Below are 18,084 nucleotides of genomic sequence, written 5' to 3' on the forward strand. Positions count from 1 at the left end.
ATCACCTATGATTAATGAGGGGACTTAAGTCCAACCCTTTTGGACCATGCACCCTTGCACATTGACCATTTTTCCACCGTTAAAATAGCAAAAGTGGATTTGGACATGCCCCACAGGCACTTGCGCCACGCACTTCACGCCGTGCGCTATATATCATTAAAATAGGGCCCTAAATCTGTCAATAATGTAATAGTTATCACTGTCTTCCAATTAAAGCTGCAGTATGTTGTTATGAGAAAGTGTAGCCAGAAAATTTGAATGAGTACAACTAGCACGTGAAGGCTCATCCCCACAGTAAGAGAGGAAATCTGTTTGACCAGTGAGAGCAAAGCAGACACTGCACGGGGAGGAGCGCTGCTGAGTGAGAGCACACGCTTTGCGGGGGAGGGGGGCTGCCAGCAGCATGTGTACAGCGTCATTGACACTCCTCCGGGCTCTAATTGGTTTATTTGACTCGGGAGCAAATAGATTCTTGCAAATCATTTTACGACCACTGGGTGGACCCAGAGACAGTGGGTTTTGTCACAGATTATCTGTATCTTATTCTACTTTCAGATCATAGTGACAATTTTGGCAAATGTGACAAAAATAGTTACAGACTTTTCCTGGTGCAGCTTTTAAACAGCAGTCACCTCATTACGAGTCCTCAGAATCAGTTTTGTCCACATTTTTTACTGTTTGTCTGCTACCCCTGTGGTCTGCATTCATTCACATGCAGTTTCACATGTATGGCAGTAAAACTTTGTTTCAGTTTTCTAAAGTGGTTCAAGGAGACTATGGAAGCATTTCATTTAATCTTTGCATATGATGTGGATTTGAGATGCATATCATATTTGTTGTTAAGGTGGCCCAAAGACACTTTGCTTGTTAATACCTATTTCGTCAAATGTCTGACTCGTGACTGGTTAAAAAGGGCCAGATCTCTATTTTTCATTATTTACATATGAAAGTAAGGCAGGGGATTCTACAATATGTGCTTAAAATATAAACCAGATCACTTCAAGCTATTTGACCAATTAGCATTACTTTTGGCACATATTCCAACCAAAGATGGTTCAGATTCTTTCAAGTCTGGCTTACTATAAAAGATTTACATCTCATATGTATATTAAAAGAGTGTCTAGTTGCTGTGATCATTTCTCCATTAACAGTCCTCATTTTGCATTTGGCAAAATGCATTCAGTCAATGCTAATATTATACTTCATCAGTATGAGCTAGCCAAATCAAGTGGTTATGTATAATATAATATTGAGCAGAATACCCATAACCTGTTGGTGGTTTAAAATTGAACCTAAATGCTGTGAAAAGAGGTTGTCCAACTCATCTCCAAAGCTTACTGCCACATACAGATATTACATACAGGACACTATACTATATATTGTTGGAAACCATCAAAGGAAATAAATAAATATATAAATATATAAATCTTATTTATTTAAAGCAGGGTCATTTAATTGTCAAACAGCAGGTGCAATACATATAAATATAATTACAATGAATGTTGGATCAGACTTACTTTTGGTAGATTTAGATTAAAAGGATGTTGGGATTAAGACAGAACTGTCATCATGACATTTCTATTTTGACTGAACTATTTGACTTTCCTAAAATAAATTCCTTCTTGGGCTTATGGGTGTGTGTCCATGGTGGCCCATTTGTTAATCCATCCAGTTAGATAGCATCTCATAGAATCTGAATTCAGTATTGTCTAATTAGATTTAGCTCAGCATTTCTAGGTAAGAAGTAAGAAGAAACATTTTTTAGTGGCAGCCTAATTGACATTCACAAAATGTGGTTATAACCATAAAAGGTAGTAAGCAGCATACGTTATGAAATGTATTTAAGACTTTGTAATAACAGATGTAGCCCACTGACTACATTTACTTTTCACAAGCTACAAGCTAGCTCCCCAATTAGCAATTAGCCCCATTTCCACTGCAGGAACTTCAGGGTAATTTTACGGGGCCGGGGCCATTGGTGCGTGTCTCCATTGCAGGAACCTTCCCCGAAGGACAATCTCCCGGAACTTTTACGGGGGCTAACCGAGTCCCTGCCTCGGGGTAGGTACTCTGTTCGGCCCCGAAAAGTTCCTGGGTGGGGCTTGAGGTTGACTCAGTGTTGATTGGATATACTCAAAGCGTGATGTGGCGTCAACAGAAAGCGCCAAAATAAGCAGCGTTTTTAAAACTCAGCAGAAGAAGAACAGTAGTAGAAAGTGTTTACCTCCTCGTTGTCAATTTCTTTGTTATGTTTTTGGCGAGTAGCCTCTGTGACGTCACAGTCAGAGTCCGGTGGGTCCTATCTGGGTCCTACTCTGTTATGGAGACACAACAGCTGAGAGGACCAAGTGAGAGGACGGTCCTGTAAAGGTCCCGCCTCCTAAATTTGACCAGGAACTTCCTGAAATTCCTGCAGTGCAAACAGGGCTATTGTGGGATTCTCCTGACATTGATGTGCCACAATCAGAAAGATCTGTCCTCTATAGAAGAGTCACTGCTTCCTTGGTCTTGTTGAACAACCAAAAACACAACAAAATTGCTGTTTAACTGAGTACAGACACTAGCTTACAGAGAGCCAGAGAACAGTAAAAACACTGAACAGTACAAAAGTAGAATGTTATCAACTGCAAACTGTATCCTTATGTAAACGAACTGGCTGTCAAAACCCAACCAAACCAGCTATACCTAAGAATCTCTGCTATGCTTCAGCAAAAGAACATTGTCCATTGAAACACAAAGACAACCACTTGATTTCCAACTGCCAATGCTGGAGCTTCATATCAGCTTTGTAAAGATGACTATAGATTTTATCCTCCATCTTTTACAGTTGAGGGATTTAAAGAAGCAATCACTTCACAGCCACTGTGAACACGAGGAATGATTACTGCAACAAATAAGTCTTTCAAAGAACTTAGTTTATGCGAGGATTGTATTAATATGGACATAACAAAATGCAAGCATACAGTACATTTAAACGATTTTGCCAGCTATAATTAGTTGTGTCATTTTGTATTTCTTGAAAAACCTTAGAAAATTGTACTTTTATCATGTGTAGAGCTGCAGGATTTACTAAAATGTGAAAGCCAATCTTAAGCACAAAGATAGCTCAGTAACTTTGATCAGTCTGCATTATAAAGCAAGGAATTAGAAGAAATTAATGTTGGGCTGCCATTTTGCTGTCTTTCACATAAATAGAGATTATTATAGAAGTAATGTGTCCATTGAATTGGCCTACCCATTTATTTTATTTGGGAAATTAGTCTTTCAGGTCATACAGTGAAAAGCAGAGTACTGCCACTTACACACATGTATTAAATTTGGCCAACTTCACAATCCAATCTCCACATACTCTTGCTTCCTCTTCTCCTTACTGCCCCCTCCCCCACCCCAACCTCTTCAGTCACTGTGCATGAGCTTTTCTGCAGCGCTGACATCTCCACACTTAAACTTAATTGAATTTGTCTGTGCTGCTAACGGCAGTCCAAATGCCACATTAATCCAGCCTGTAAAAGGTGATGAATGTCTTCATGCCTTGGCACCCCAGTCCATGTTAGTTATTACATTTCTAATTTGGTGGATACCACCTCACCCCACCCTGGTAATGAAATAATTAGTCATTTTGATAATTAAAGCCCTTGTGGTGCCACAGCCACAGGGAGGAGGCGACGGTGGGAAGAAGTGAGTAAGAGAAGTGAGAAAGATTGTCAAAACACACTGGTTTCAAACACCAACTGCCAAACGCAATTGAAATCAGGCTCAACTACCATCTCATTGATCAACAAATTGTGCTATGCATATTTGCCAACAATAGAAAATTATTTGCATCAAGTAATGTTCAAAGTCTCAGTTAAATGTTAAAGTTGCAATGCAACCACTAGATGTTGCATTACAGCACCAGCACCTCAGACCAAAACAAATGTGTGCATCATTTACTCAATAAAGTTGTGTCTTAACAGACAGCTCAAGAAACTCGGATCAAACTGTCAAACTAGTTAATATAGATAGATAAAGCAAATATAGATCAAGATTATTTTACTGCATTGCCTTTTTCTTGTCTCAATTGTTTTCAGAAACAAAGTACAGAGAAGATTGGATAACAACACACAAGTAGCGTGGCTTAATTCTCTGCTTTGGTCACCATTACTCTACTATCTTAACATAGCAAAAACTGAAATCTACTGAGGCTGAATATCATTTATAGCAACTGTAATACAATGAAGCAAATTAAGCAATAGGTATTGTTAAAAATGCCACATCTTGCTTTTTAAAGATGCCTCATTCCACCTGCCACCATGTGTCACTGAAACAAACCAAAACTAAATTAACTGTTTGTTTGTTTTTGTTTGGTCATTATTTCTAGAAGTCATGATGACATTGTACACAGTTTCACTACTAACAGTTATAAGTACACATGTGCTGTGTGCAAGAAAATAAACATTGCTATGAAAGTCGTCAAATAGCCACTGAATTAGCAACCCCAAAAACAAAACAAAGAAACAAACCAAAGAAAGAAAGATTTCGATATGAATTTGTGTGAGTGTAAGAGTGCAGTCAGTCATCAGTTGGGCACCCTCTTGACACTGCTGTTTTGTGGAGTTGGGTCGACAACGTAAAAAAAGCACCCAAATTTCTTCTTCCAAGTACACACTTTAAACTTTAAATTAACACTTATTTGACATCAGTCCCTAAGGCACATCATACCTGTGCTAGGAAGAGTCATCAAAATACGCTTTCAGGGAAGACCAGCAAATGTTCTAAAAATTTCAAAAATACTAAATAATTAAGTCTTCAAATTAAATTTAAATACATTGCGTGTCCATGCCACATGTAAGTGAGTGTTTTCTGATCTGACACCTCTGTTGATGGGACATCAATTTTCTGTGCCCTCCAGAACCATTACAAAAGGTCATTTCAAAGATAAGATGGGGCCTATGTTTCTGAAACAATATGGGGTCCATACAATTTGCCCTGTTTATGCCCATGCCCGCTTAGCCCACTTACATCCCTTATGGGGCTCATACAGTCAGCCACATGGGCTTCACATGTGGGTCCAATGTTACTGAAACCATGTGGGACCCGCAAAATTTGCTCAGTTCAAGCCCATGCCCACTCAGTACCCATGTAGCCCGCATTTAACCCATGTGGGGCCAACATGGACATGCTAGCTGGGTCATTAAAGTTAAGGGCCCTTTGTTTTCATGGTTATATTGACATAGTAATAAACTCTTGGTGGTTAAGGTTTAACAATTGTAGTCTAAAATATGTTAGCTCTAAACAGATGTTATCCAAACATATGTTTGTTACATACAACTCATGTCATTTTCATTGGGAGGACAGTCTTCATCATCTCCAAGCGGTGAAAGATTTTGCCATTCCTGCTTCACATTCTGTTTAAAATCACCCATTGATTACATTTTTTGTTTAATCTTTTCCTCCACTTTTTCATGGTTGTATTGACTGGATTTCTTTCACATAGCTGTTGGCATGTACCCCTGGCATGAAGCGTCTCGCTGTGCTTGCTGCATGACGGTTGCTCCGGTCATGGGTCTTTTCATCCCCCATGGGTTTGCACTGGAATAACGGTAATGTAATGTTGAAACTTTAGTTGTAGCTGGTGCTGGACTGAGGGGGCTAACAAGGGTTTATGTGTGTCTGTGTGTGTGTGTGTGTGTGTGTGTGTATGTGTACATTGGTGTTTCTATGAATATGTGTGCGTGTCCTTGTAATCTCTCTTGGGAATACGCATATGTGTGTGTTGTGGTGTTTGTTGGTGCATATATGTGTGTTTCAGAATGCATTCACCCCGCTGACAGATGCCAAAACTCGGAGCCATGCCGACGATGTGGGGTTGGTGCTGTCCTCTCTCCAGGCTAGTATATACCGGGGAGGCTACAGTCGCTTCGCACCCTATTAGCAACACCTCCAACCTATACTCAACCTTCCAACAGGACAAAAAGAAAGTGTGTGTGAGTGTGAGTGTGTGAGCGAATGAGAATGACAAACAGAGGAACTAGCTATCATAGGAGAGACGTTACTGAGGCCTGGGTATTGCAATACATGCAGTTTGTGCATCATTTCAGCATCTTCTAAGAAAGAAGTACAAAAAAAGAGAACAAGAATAAAATGACAGCTGATATTTTTCATCTTATACCTCAGATATTTTGTGCTGTGTATTTTGATATTGTGGGTTTTTCATTTCTAAAGATTTAAACATAGATTATCAGCTGTAGAGGTTTTTCCATGGTACTAATAGAGAGCTGCTAGAGTTAGGACAATTAGGACACAAAGGAAATATTTATTAAATTAAAATTGTTAGGGCTTGTATAGAACTCCAATCCTGTAAGATAGGTCATAGTCACATTTTGGGGTTTTTATGTTTTGTAAGAGTGTTAAAGTGACTATGCTAGTCAAGTGATGTTGTTTTTCCTCTATCAGCTTCCTTTGGCACTTCCTCTGTCAGTTTAGCAATGATAGATTTTTTTTTAGTTTGGGAAGAATTAAAAAAGTATTGGAAAACATGGAGATTTTAAAGGGTAGGATTGGATAACTTTGAAAAGCTAAGTTAGAGCAGCCAGGATTGCCATTATTTAAATTTGTTATCTCGAGATCATGACTTTCTTATGTAGTTATGTTGAGAACAAACTGTTTACTTGTTATTACTTCTCAAGCTGGCAAAGTCTGTTTTAGTTGTGCTCATTTTTCCAAACCAGTATTCCAAAATAACAATCCTGCTTTTTGTTGTACTCCGGTACTGATTTTTAACACCAAATTACATTTGTCAGGTGGACACACACGTGACTCAAAGTGACTGTTAATGTTGCTCTGTATCTGCTGAATGTGAACACAACTGCTCACTTTTGCAATTTAAAATAAGATGATGTCAGATTTCAGTTTATTCTGCTGACCTCAAGTGGCAAACTAAGAAAAGAGCTGTTATTGCTTTAGAACCAAAGTTAAAATACTCAATTACAAGTAAAGGGTCCATAATCCAAATATTAATGACGCAGAAGTACATAAGTATTATACCAAGAGTAAAATACTCATTCAGCAGAATCAGTGCCATATTATGAAATATTGGGATTAATATCACTAGTGTTAATACGGAATTCATATTTCAAATGAATTAAGCAGCATTTAACATGTAGCTCTTGGTGGTGGAGTTAATTTACACAGTGTTGGGTTGTTTTTATCAACAACACTGTCTGGTATGTTTTGTATGTAAAATCTTAATATGCAAAGTAACTAAAGCTATCAGTGCAGCACTTGCATAAATATATTTAGTTACTCTACACCATCACAAATTGCACTGTGTGCATTGTAAGGTTTTCTTGTTTCTCTAATGATGGCATCTGTGCTCTTTTGTAAGTCATTTTGGGCTAATTAAGTCATGATACCAAGATAATATGGGGGCAGTAGCTGTAAGCAATCCCAGCTGCTCTCAGCTTCCATACAAACATGTAGTTTGATTTAGTTTTTAGGGAGAGAATGATGTGAGTCAGCACGTTATTCAGGCTGTAGATTTATTGACTAAATAATGTGGTTATATCTTACATCACTTCAAGCCAAAGGTTCCGACCGGTAGACATATCTGGTGTGTTTATGTGTATATAGTCAAGATTCTACTTAGATATGAACTATGAGATTGGGGGGGGGGGGGGGGGGGGGGGGGGGGATTGCCATGGCAACTAAACTGTTCAACCATTTAATTGCTTAGTCCACATGCAGAGATATGAAGAGGATTAGGGCCATATAAAAAAATTAAAAATAAAAAAAAATTCTGTGGAAAAGGCAAAATTCTGAAGAAAAGGGTCAGACTTTAATCACAGAATTCTGATTACAATTTAATGTTTTGTGGCACTAATTCTCTTCTGTTCTGAGTAGTGTTGATCGTCCAGACATAGATGTTTTTTATATAAACTTCCAATATATTCATTGGTATAATTGATGATTTTTATATTACAGGAGAGATTTAAAAAAAAAAAAAAAAGATATATATATAGTGGTGGCCAAAGCCACTATGTCTATTTTATCTTTTTGTTAATTTGATTTTACCTTTTCTTTCGTAATTAAAATTTAAGGGGGGGTAAAGTATAATAATCAAACAATGTATTTTATTTGAACTGTGCAGTGAAAATGTTCTCTTATATGAAATACACAATGGTATAATGTTTTAGATTTAGACACGTAGATCAGTTGTTAGGGCGAGCTATCTCATTTTCTATCAAATCATATTCTGATTTTTATTAACTCTTTACTAATAATGTAATCACTATGTACATACTCATTCAGCTTTTTTTGTCAACTGTACCATTTTGCACATGCAACTTGTAATTTTCACATAAACCTGAGACATATCAGTGCTGTAGTTGTAATTTTTCTCAACTTTTTTATCAGTTCTGCAACTTCTGATTCTTTTTCTTTCATCTCATGTCATTCTTAATGTGACATCCTTTTTGTTGTTTTCTAGAACTCAACCTTTACTCTTTGGAAACTAACTGTTTGAATATTACAATATTAAATAAATATGAGAAATAAATTATTTGTGAACAGGCTAATCTATTATGTAAATAGAAGTTAATGGAATAAATCTGTAGTGATTTGAAAAGCGCTACACGGGCAACAGGAGCTCGGCTATGGCTGCATTGCAAGTCAGCCTACGGGCCGCTTCCTGCACCACATTCTGTTTACAACTATTCCCAATTAGTGGTGTCGTTACATATCTCCCTTTTTGTATTTATAACAAATTAGATAGGAAAAACTCTCAGATGCATCCCATTATAAAAAGGCAGCATTAAAAGCCTCTGGGCCGTTTTGCTCAGCTGGTTCAAATTTTCGTCTGTGTGCTATGTGTGAAGACCATTGGTCAGACTGGCTGACTAGTCTTCACTATGCTGAATGTCTGACTCCGCAACTACTTTATACAAGCTCAGCTTCCAGTAGGTGTTGTGGTTCAAAACAAGGCTTCCTACCCCATCATTGTATGTGCATGTACTATGGTTCTTCCACTTACCAATAACCATCAATAAAGTTTTGTTTTCTCAAGATGTTCTTGTTTGTTTCCTCTTTTAAAAATGTCGGTATTACCAGCTAACCTCAACATTGTATGTCATGGACCTGTCAAATTTTCGGAGATCTGATTTGATATTAGTTCTTTTTGATTTGAAAGTCCATGCAAAGACCAAAACCAACCAGTCTTAGAGTTACTTAATCTCTCAATCCTTTCTGACTTCCCGCCCCATTTGTGATTCTCACCTCCAGGCCCATTGGTTCCTACAAAATGGCAACTATAATGACTGAAGGCTGAAGCTTATGTACGATTATACCGATGGGGGTTAGATGCTGGCTCCAACTGACTCCCATTCAAATATTGTCAACTTCTCTGGATAAGCCCATCATTTTTTTCAACAAGTCATTATGGTCTCAATTTCTAAATTTAGGCCCTCTAATAATCTGGTAATTATTGCTCTGTTATTAAGATTTGAAGACTTGGCAGCCTTTATGTCTGCCATGTGGGCACAGATTCACAGGTGGCTAATGGACTCACACCCAGTCAGACTATTGTTGCGATATTTGATTATGATACCTACCTGTGAAATTAGCAAGCTATTGTTATCTTCAGCAGGAGATAGCAGGATGTGCTTCCAGAGCATGAAAGGCAACACCTGCACTGTTTGGAAGGTCCTGAATCCAAACTGCAAAGATGGAGACAACTGTCCTTAACAGCAACTCTTGACTTCAAACCAACTCCAAAGCAAACCAGTGGGTGACATCAAACTTCGCTATGTCTATCTTTATATAGAGAATATGGTTCTCACTGTATCATTATTTTAAAAATAACTCAAACATATATTTTAAAGGTTTACTAATTTCCTAAAACAGTAGTTTTTAACAAGGGTTACTCAAACAGGAGAAAATGGTGCATTGACTAGGGACTATTTTCAGTGATGGATGAATCCACACTTGGCGTTTATAGCATTTCCATCAGTAGGATAGTGTTGAGTCTAAATAAATTACAGTGTGTGTGTTCATGGTTATGAAGGAACATTTCTTCCAGTGCATTGATGTGTTTTTAGTAGTGTGTTTCTAGTTTTAGACAACAACAGCAGAGGTCTACAGCACAAAGGTAACAAGATATACCATACTTTGATACATGTACAGTACCTGTTAGTAGATCATCATTGATGGTTTGGGTCTGCATGTGGGATTTGTATGTAAAAAAACAAAAAAACAATATCACCAGACTCATCCTTTAATGTTGCTGCTAATTCAAAGATATAACTGGCATTCCACAAACAGTCTAGTATCCTGAGATTAAACCTCATAGTTGAACATTCCACAGCACACAATGTTTATCTAATTCCAGCATTCAGTGAACATTGAAGAAACACTGCAACTTTCATAAAATACATATTTTGGATGTGTATGAAAAATGTTATCCTATACACTGGAGGCTTAGGCTCTTATTGTGCTGCAAGATAAATATCACTGTTAACATTTAACCCTTTTAACTTCACCTGGGCGTCTCAGGGTTATATCACCGAAAGGCTTGAGGTCATGTCCTTATTGTTTTTGTTGGGAATTGGGGGCTTTAGGGACTTGGGGGGGAGTCCACAATTTTAAAAACCTGAGCATGTACTCAGAAATGAATGACTTGCAAGTTGCATGCTCAAAGCTTCAGTGTTGATTTTTGTTTGTAAGTACTGTTAAAATCTGGACTTCTATTTGTTTGTTAACCCATGATGTTGTACATTAGAATATAATTTAATTATTTAGTTGTGATGTCAATTGTGCACATTATATACTCTACATTAGACCATATGAATATTTTTATGACAGATGTCTTCATGTCTTTAAGGGAGCTAGACTATTTTCTGTGTTTTGATGAATACATTTCCTTGTTGCTGTGCTTCTTTTTTTTTTTACATTCATTGAGCAAATGGTTTCCCAACCTCCAGTGCAACATCAGACAAAATGAAGGAGGGACAGAAGCCATTATTCATCATTTCACTATGTTGGGAGTGAAGTACTTTGAGATCAAGTGAAATATGCATGTCGCCCCTGCTTTCTAATAGAAGCAAAGAGAAGAATTACTCTCCAACTCAATGTGATTAGTGTAATTAGAAAAATTTTGCCAGAGGGTTAGGCAGAAAGATAAGCAATATAAATGTTTAAATTTGATGAAGGGTTCATATTAGAGAAGGTAATTATGTCTCGCTAGCGTTAGAGCAGGTGATCAATAATTAATGTATAGCAGGTCACATGTCATGGCGATATTATTCAAACTGCTTATTAATTCTGCATTTCAGGTTGAAAATCTTAAGAGAGAAAGCAACAGTTTTTCTTCACTTCCTCCTCTCTGATAAGAGGCACAGAGTTTCTCTGGGATTTCACTTTATTATAGTTTCTTGTACATGTAGTACATGTACATGTACATATAACACCAACTATATAATGGCTTTGTGCATGCAAAGCCTTGCATATAATCATAAATGTTAAGTGTATACTGTTCCATTCTGCAACAATCTCACCTATATTTCTGCAGTGAAATCTGAACCAAGCAGTGCAGTGTTTATTTCAACTTTAGAAACTTTTTTGATTTTGTCCCTTCTGCCATGGCAAACCCCTTGTTGACACATCTGGGAGTGTATGTGCAGATACATGAATATGTGTTAGCATACAGGTGGGGGAATGAATGTTATGTGTTTATGTATATCAGTGTGTTTGTGGTGTGGTTATCAGTATGTTTCTGTGTGGAATATGTACAGGCTGTGAAAACTAATTTCCTGCAGGACAATAAAGACTACATCTATCTAGCCCCATGAGGTTGGCTGTTTTCTTCTATTGCTGGAAATGTTCATGTCTATAACAGATACTATCTAGGAAATTATTCTGAAACTTCAGGACCCATATAATAAAGAATTGTACACTAATGTAATGGACCAATTACAATTAATTACTGGTATGTACTTAGGATACAAGCTGTCTCAGCACGTCAAGCCTAACCAGCTACCATGTAATGAACGTTGCAACTAGTACAAGCAGTACATATATTGCAAGCTTTTCATACCAGCATCACCAGGCATCTGTCATGGCAGCAACTTGATCAAAAGGCAGAAGACCAGAGTGGATGGAGGACTTTTTTCAATGGCCTAGGGAATACAAAGGCCTAAACAAAACCAAGTTCAGTATTTCTCCTCTAGAATTTTATTCCTTGCAGTATTGAGAAGGCTTTGAAGCAACATTAAGTGATGTTTGGTTAAAGTTTACAGAGAGCCACTTAAGGTGTACTGTGTTGGATTTAGTGGCATCCATTGGTCAGGATGCCAATTGTAACTAACTGAATATTCATCCTTCCCTCTCTAAAGACAGTAACAAATATTAAAATCCAAATAATAAACTTTTAAAACATTATTTTTGGTATCTAGTCAAATATTTATGATAGAGGTTCAGGTCAAAATGTTAAATTCAACATTCTTGAATAACTGTCTCAGAGCAGTGTCCTGTCTTTCCCTGTAATTAGTACTAAATTAGTTCTCTCTGGTTCAAAGGAAGGTTTTAGGAAATTAAACCCAATAAAATAACGCATTACCAAACATTATTACTGTATATTTATAGGAACACTTTTATAACCCTATATGCTGGTTGCTCCAGAGACGCTTTATTATTGTTATGTTGCTGTTTTGGCTTCTCATTTCTTCAAAGACAATCAGCTGGTGGGACTTTCTGTATCTGATAGGCCAGATTCAGTCTGCTTCCAGACAGTACACAGATGCTTGTTATCAGTCTAGTATTCAGTAAACCTTCATGCAATAATACTGTTATGTAATCTTGACCCTTTCAAAAAAAAAGTGTTTTGACATACAAATTTGACATACAATGTCCTGCAAGTGTTAAAAAAGAATACAATAATTATTTATTTATTTATTGTTAGGGGTGCTGAGATCAACTGCTGTAGCACCCCTAAAAAGAGTCTAAAATCGCCCCTGGTTCAGACAGAGCCTCATGGCTCAGCTTGTACAGGAAGGTTCATATTTAGTGTTGTAGCTCCATCCAGTGGTCAAAGAGGTCAAGCACAGATACTGAAACTACAACAGTTTAGTAAAGGTTCAAAATTGCTTACCACCTTGATGTTGGTTTGAATTTTGTCCCCTCAGTGAGTACTAAAGGACCAGCAGAATTCCTATAGGATCCATAAGGAATCCTCACTTAAGAGATATGATGCAGAACCAGCACTCTCGCTCACAGCATCTCTGCTTGCTCAACATCTTGTGCGCTCTCAACTTTGCATGAACTTTCGCTGGCGTTGGCACAGTGTATGTAAAATGAACCACAAAACCAACCAATCACAGAGAGGAGAGGAAGCAGCCTGATTGACTGTTTTGTATCCAATCAGAAAGCTTCCTCAAGAGGCAAAAGTGGGATTTTGAAAAGGACTGATCAAGAAAGAAAAGTTTTTTAAAGAACATGAGAGAAAAACAACAACATAAAAACTACATTCAACATTCTTTAATTTAGTGTATTATAATGTTGTTTGTATTATTATTGTTTTTGTTTTGTTTGGGGGGGGGGGGTACAAGGCCCTGTGCAAACTTGAAATGCGAGGCCCTGCTCTTTGACATGGATGCGTAATTGCGCATGAATAACAGTCACATGGACACAGCTATTCTAGTTTTACTGCACACATAATCCCGCTGCAATACGTTTTTATCAAGTACAATAATACAGCATAATCATACACATAGTCTCAGCTATGACTTTTTGCTATTTATTTCAAAGGGGGAAAAAATCAACTGTGCAACGAGTGGCTTACCATCAAGTCAGCTCAGTCACTTTATTTTTGGCATCTTGACATTTTAAACAAGTAGGTTAGGCCACTTTTCATTCACTAACAAAGACCACGCCAACTTAGATATGAGTTTAAGTATTTATTGTGTGAATTAGAAAAGGGGTTGAGGGATAGGGAAGGAAGGATGGGGGTTGAGGGGTAGGAATGAGGGGTGAGGGTCGAAGGGTAGGGATGGGGGGTGAGGGTAGGTGGGTAGGGATGAGGGGATAAGGGTCGAAAGGGATGAAGGTCGAAAGGTCGAAGAGGTGGGATGTAGGGTTAGGGTCGAGGGGTCGTAGGGTAGGGAGGGAGAAGTGAGGGTCGTGGGGATGGGGGAAGGGATGGGATGTAGGGGAGGGGGAGAAGAAAAGAATAGAGGTTTAGGATGTAGTGTGGGTGCAAGTTGGAGCCGGGTGCCAGGTTGATGAGGAGGCGCAGGATGCTGTACCTGTCTCCTAGGTGAGTGTAGGATGGGAACCGGGGCAGGATGAGACTCTGGGTGGGGGAGCTGTCTCTGCGTCTGGTCCGTGGTGCAGACCCCCAGTTCCTGGAATAAAACAAAAAGAGATAACATTAGAAGGAGGGTGAGGGGGGAGGGGTATTTGAAGTGAGACGAAGGGGGATAGAGCTGATAGGGTGTGACTTAAGTAATGCTTGAGAGGAAATTGAGAGGGTATGAGGCGTGGTCTCTGTTCCCGAACTTTGTTATAAAACTCCATTTCACTAACAAAGACCACGCCAACTGAGATATGAGTTTAAGTATTTATTGTGTGAATTAGAAAAAGGGTTGAGGGATAGGGAAGGAAGGATGGGGGGTGAGGGTTGAGGGGTGGGGATGAGGGGTGAGGGTCGAAGGGTAGGGATGGGGGGTGAGGGTAGGTGGGTAGGTGGGTAGGGATGAGGGGATAAGGGTCGAAAGGGATGAAGGTCGAAAGGTCGAAGAGGTGGGATGGGGGGTGAGGGTCGGTTGGATGTATTGGGGTTAGGGTCGTGGGGATGTAAGGTTAGGTTAGGTCGAGGGGTCGTAGGATAGGGAGGGAGAAGTGAGGGTCGTGGGAATGGGGGAAGGGATGGGATGTAGGGGAGGGGGAGAAGAAAAGAATAGAGGTTTAGGATGTAGTGTGGGTGCAAGTTGGAGCCGGGTGCCAGGTTGATGAGGAGGCGCAGGATGCTGTACCCGTCTCCTAGGTGAGTGTAGGATGGGAACCGGGGCAGGATGAGACTCTGGGTGGGGGAGCTGTCTCTGCGTCTGGTCCGTGGTGCAGACCCCCAAAGAGACTCCCAAAGGACAAGAGCAGATGTGCGTTTCTAATGTCAGTTGTGCTGTGGCGGATGTATGTTCGGTACGCGGGTGATGACCAACGTCCGAGAATTTTGATGATATGATCCGGTTATGACGTGAAGCAGAGGAGGCTGCGCCAATGCGGAATGAATGACCTGAGTATGATTCTGGGGGTATGCCGGATTTTATTAAGATTTGTCGCAGGTGTTCCGGTGGAGCATACGAGCGTGCTAGACGGTCTCCTCGCAGCTCCCGCTGAATATATATTTTATTGGTGCTTTTGCAAACTTTTACCGAGTTATCTTTGCCCCAAAGTTGGAAGAGACTTTTTAGTCTGGGAATATGCCCTGAACGACACAGAAGACTAAAGATATGCACTCCACGGCTGACTCCGATTCCACGGCTAAGTTAGCTAACCAACCTAGCCTGTGCTCCCCCGATGGCTCCCCCCCACCCACGGTCATGCCGCTGCGGATTTTCAAGCCGCCATCAACAAATTGAAAAACAAAAACTTCGAGTCACTTGCAAACTTTCAGAAAGAGTGTGGCGCTGCTATTTCAGCTCTACAGCGGACGGTTGATGTTCACGGAAAAAAGATTCAGGATGTGGAGGAGTCCCTAACCGACACTTACTGACTCACTGACCAGCTCTTGGGGCTAGGTGAGACGGTAGCTCGGCTAACGAAGGAAAACGAGGCCATGAAGAAACAACTTGACTACCTGAGCAATTACACACGAAGAGAGAATATCCGCATCATTGGTCTGCCCGAATCTGTGGAGATGCCTAAACCGGCTGATTTTGTGTGTAACCTCCTCCGTGAAGTTTTTGGCCCCAATGCCTTTGAAATGCCCATTATCATTGACCGCGTCCACTGAACCGCCGCACTCAAACCACCAGCCGATGCCAAGCCAAGACCACTTCTGGTTCGGATGCACAGCTACAGAGTATGCGAATTGGTGCTGCGTCTCGCCAGCCGCCACGAGGGGACGATTCTGTACCGGGACAAGCGGATTCACTTTTTCCTCGATGTCATCCCGGCTCCACTCTGCGTTTACTGGTGTGAAACGCAGACTTCACCAGGCTAACATCACCTTCCGTCTCTACCATCCCGCCCGTCTCATTTTCATGTGGGACAACCAGAAGGTGAGCTTCACCGAGCCATCGGAGGCTCTCAGCTTCATTGACCAACATATGCCAACGACCTGGTGAACTGGTGCTTCCACCAGCGCAGCTGACACTTGACTTCTCAGTAGCGGTGAGCTAACATGGCTTAACATGGCACATGACTGTGTATGCTTAAAACGTATATATAAACCTCCTGTCGGGCTCCCACCGCAGTCGGTCCGCACGAATAGCTGTCGATGGGTTATTCCCCGTCAATCACTTGGGTTAGCCGTGTTACAGTTTGTCTAAAGCGACCCATTGTGTGTTAGTTGTTAATAGTGTACATTGGACTGTTTTGCGGCGGCACGTTTAACTTTTTCCTTCTGTTCTCTCTCCAATATTAATTGCCGCCTGCCTCCATGTATGGTGTTCTGTGCACATGTATATTTGCAGTTCTTTTCGTTTCGATACTGTCAAGATAACGTCACCCTCTTCTGCTCAGATGAGCTTGGACTAGTACTGTGTTCCCCCTCTCCTTTTTCTTTACTTTAAGGGGGAAAAAAACAAACAAACGTGGATGTCCCCAGCTAAAGAGACTGCAAGTCGAGCTGTTTTGGTTTCATCTTAATTTGGACTCTGTTTGTGATACTGCCACATATGTGTGGAGAGGGGGAAAATAGGTGATATTGTGTGGGAGGAGGGAGGGGGGGGGGGGGGGGGGAAGAAAAGAGAAGCTCAACTGAGATTGGCAGCTATAATCTCTATGCACTATACTTTTATTGGCTCATGCTGGGAGTAGCTGTCCAATACCCATCCAGTGTGCTTTTACTTATTCTTGTTTTGTTATTCCACCTAATTTTACAATGACACACAATGTCTCAGTTCCTTTTTGGAGTGGTTTATTATATTCCCATTCCATTTTGTAGAATTATTTCCCCAGCCTTAAATGTTTATTTCCTTATTATTATTATTCATATTTTTATTAGGCGTTTTTCTTTTTCTTTTTTTCCCCCTCTTCTCTGCCACCTGAATTGTTATTATTGTTGTTTTTGTTATTATTATTATTTTTGTTGTTTTTTGGTTGTTTTCGCTCACTATATATTTGATATTTGTCTTCTATGACCTTGATTTGTTATTTGTCTCTGTTTTAAAGATCTAGCTAATTTTCTAAAACATTAGTCATATATATTAAAAGTTTGCTATTTTCCTGTTTGTTTTCTATTTAGCCGGGATGCTGCTAAATAGACATCGCAGTATGTATATACATACAGTTACGAAGCGTTGTATGGTAGGTTGCCTTCACCCCAATTGGGGGGGGGGGGGGGGCGAAGTGCATTCACGTCAGTTTAGTCATGTTTTTTTGTGTTTGGTTCTCCTTATGCCTATTTTTTCCCCCTTTTCTTTTGATGTGTTCCTTGTTGTTGCGTCTCTGTCCGTCCCTCCTCCTCCCCACCCCACCCTCCCCCACAGGTCCAGTTACCGCTGCTTCCTCACCTCGGTGAAAGGTAATTACACCAATGAGCACTCTCTCTAGGAAATTGCATACGAATCTGGTCAGCTGGAATGTGAACGGTCTGAACAATCCTGTTAAAAGAAAGCGTGTACTTGACCATCTTCAACACCTGGAAAGAGGCATTGCCTTTTTGCAAGAGACACATTTTCGTACATTGGACCACTTTAGGATTAGGAAGGGGTGGGTGGGGCAGATGTTCCACTCTAACTTTCATTCTAAAAGCAGAGGTACTGCTATCCTCATCCATAAAGATGTTCCTTTTTCTGTATCCAGCGTCATTTCGGACCCTAATGGTCGCTGTAGCGGCCCTTGGTTCCCCAAGAAAGGAGGCGGAGAGTTCCTTACGGGTGCATGAGTTTA

At 40.0% G+C, this 18,084-nt stretch overlaps 1 protein-coding gene across 1 annotated transcript in view; it reads left to right on the top strand.

The window, feature by feature from the left end:
* rbfox1 (RNA binding fox-1 homolog 1) overlaps positions 1-5,541 on the top strand; it is a 165,936-nt gene extending 160,395 nt beyond the window's left edge. The window contains exon 12 of the mRNA XM_062438004.1: positions 5,477-5,541. Within this exon, the coding sequence (XP_062293988.1) occupies positions 5,477-5,527 (51 nt within the window). The 3' untranslated portion in view covers positions 5,528-5,541. The remainder of the gene's footprint in view (positions 1-5,476) is intronic.
* Positions 5,542-18,084: the final 12,543 nt, after the last annotated feature.

Source organism: Scomber scombrus, chromosome 18, assembly GCF_963691925.1.
Source record: "Scomber scombrus chromosome 18, fScoSco1.1, whole genome shotgun sequence".
Taxonomy (NCBI): Eukaryota; Metazoa; Chordata; class Actinopteri; order Scombriformes; family Scombridae; genus Scomber; species Scomber scombrus.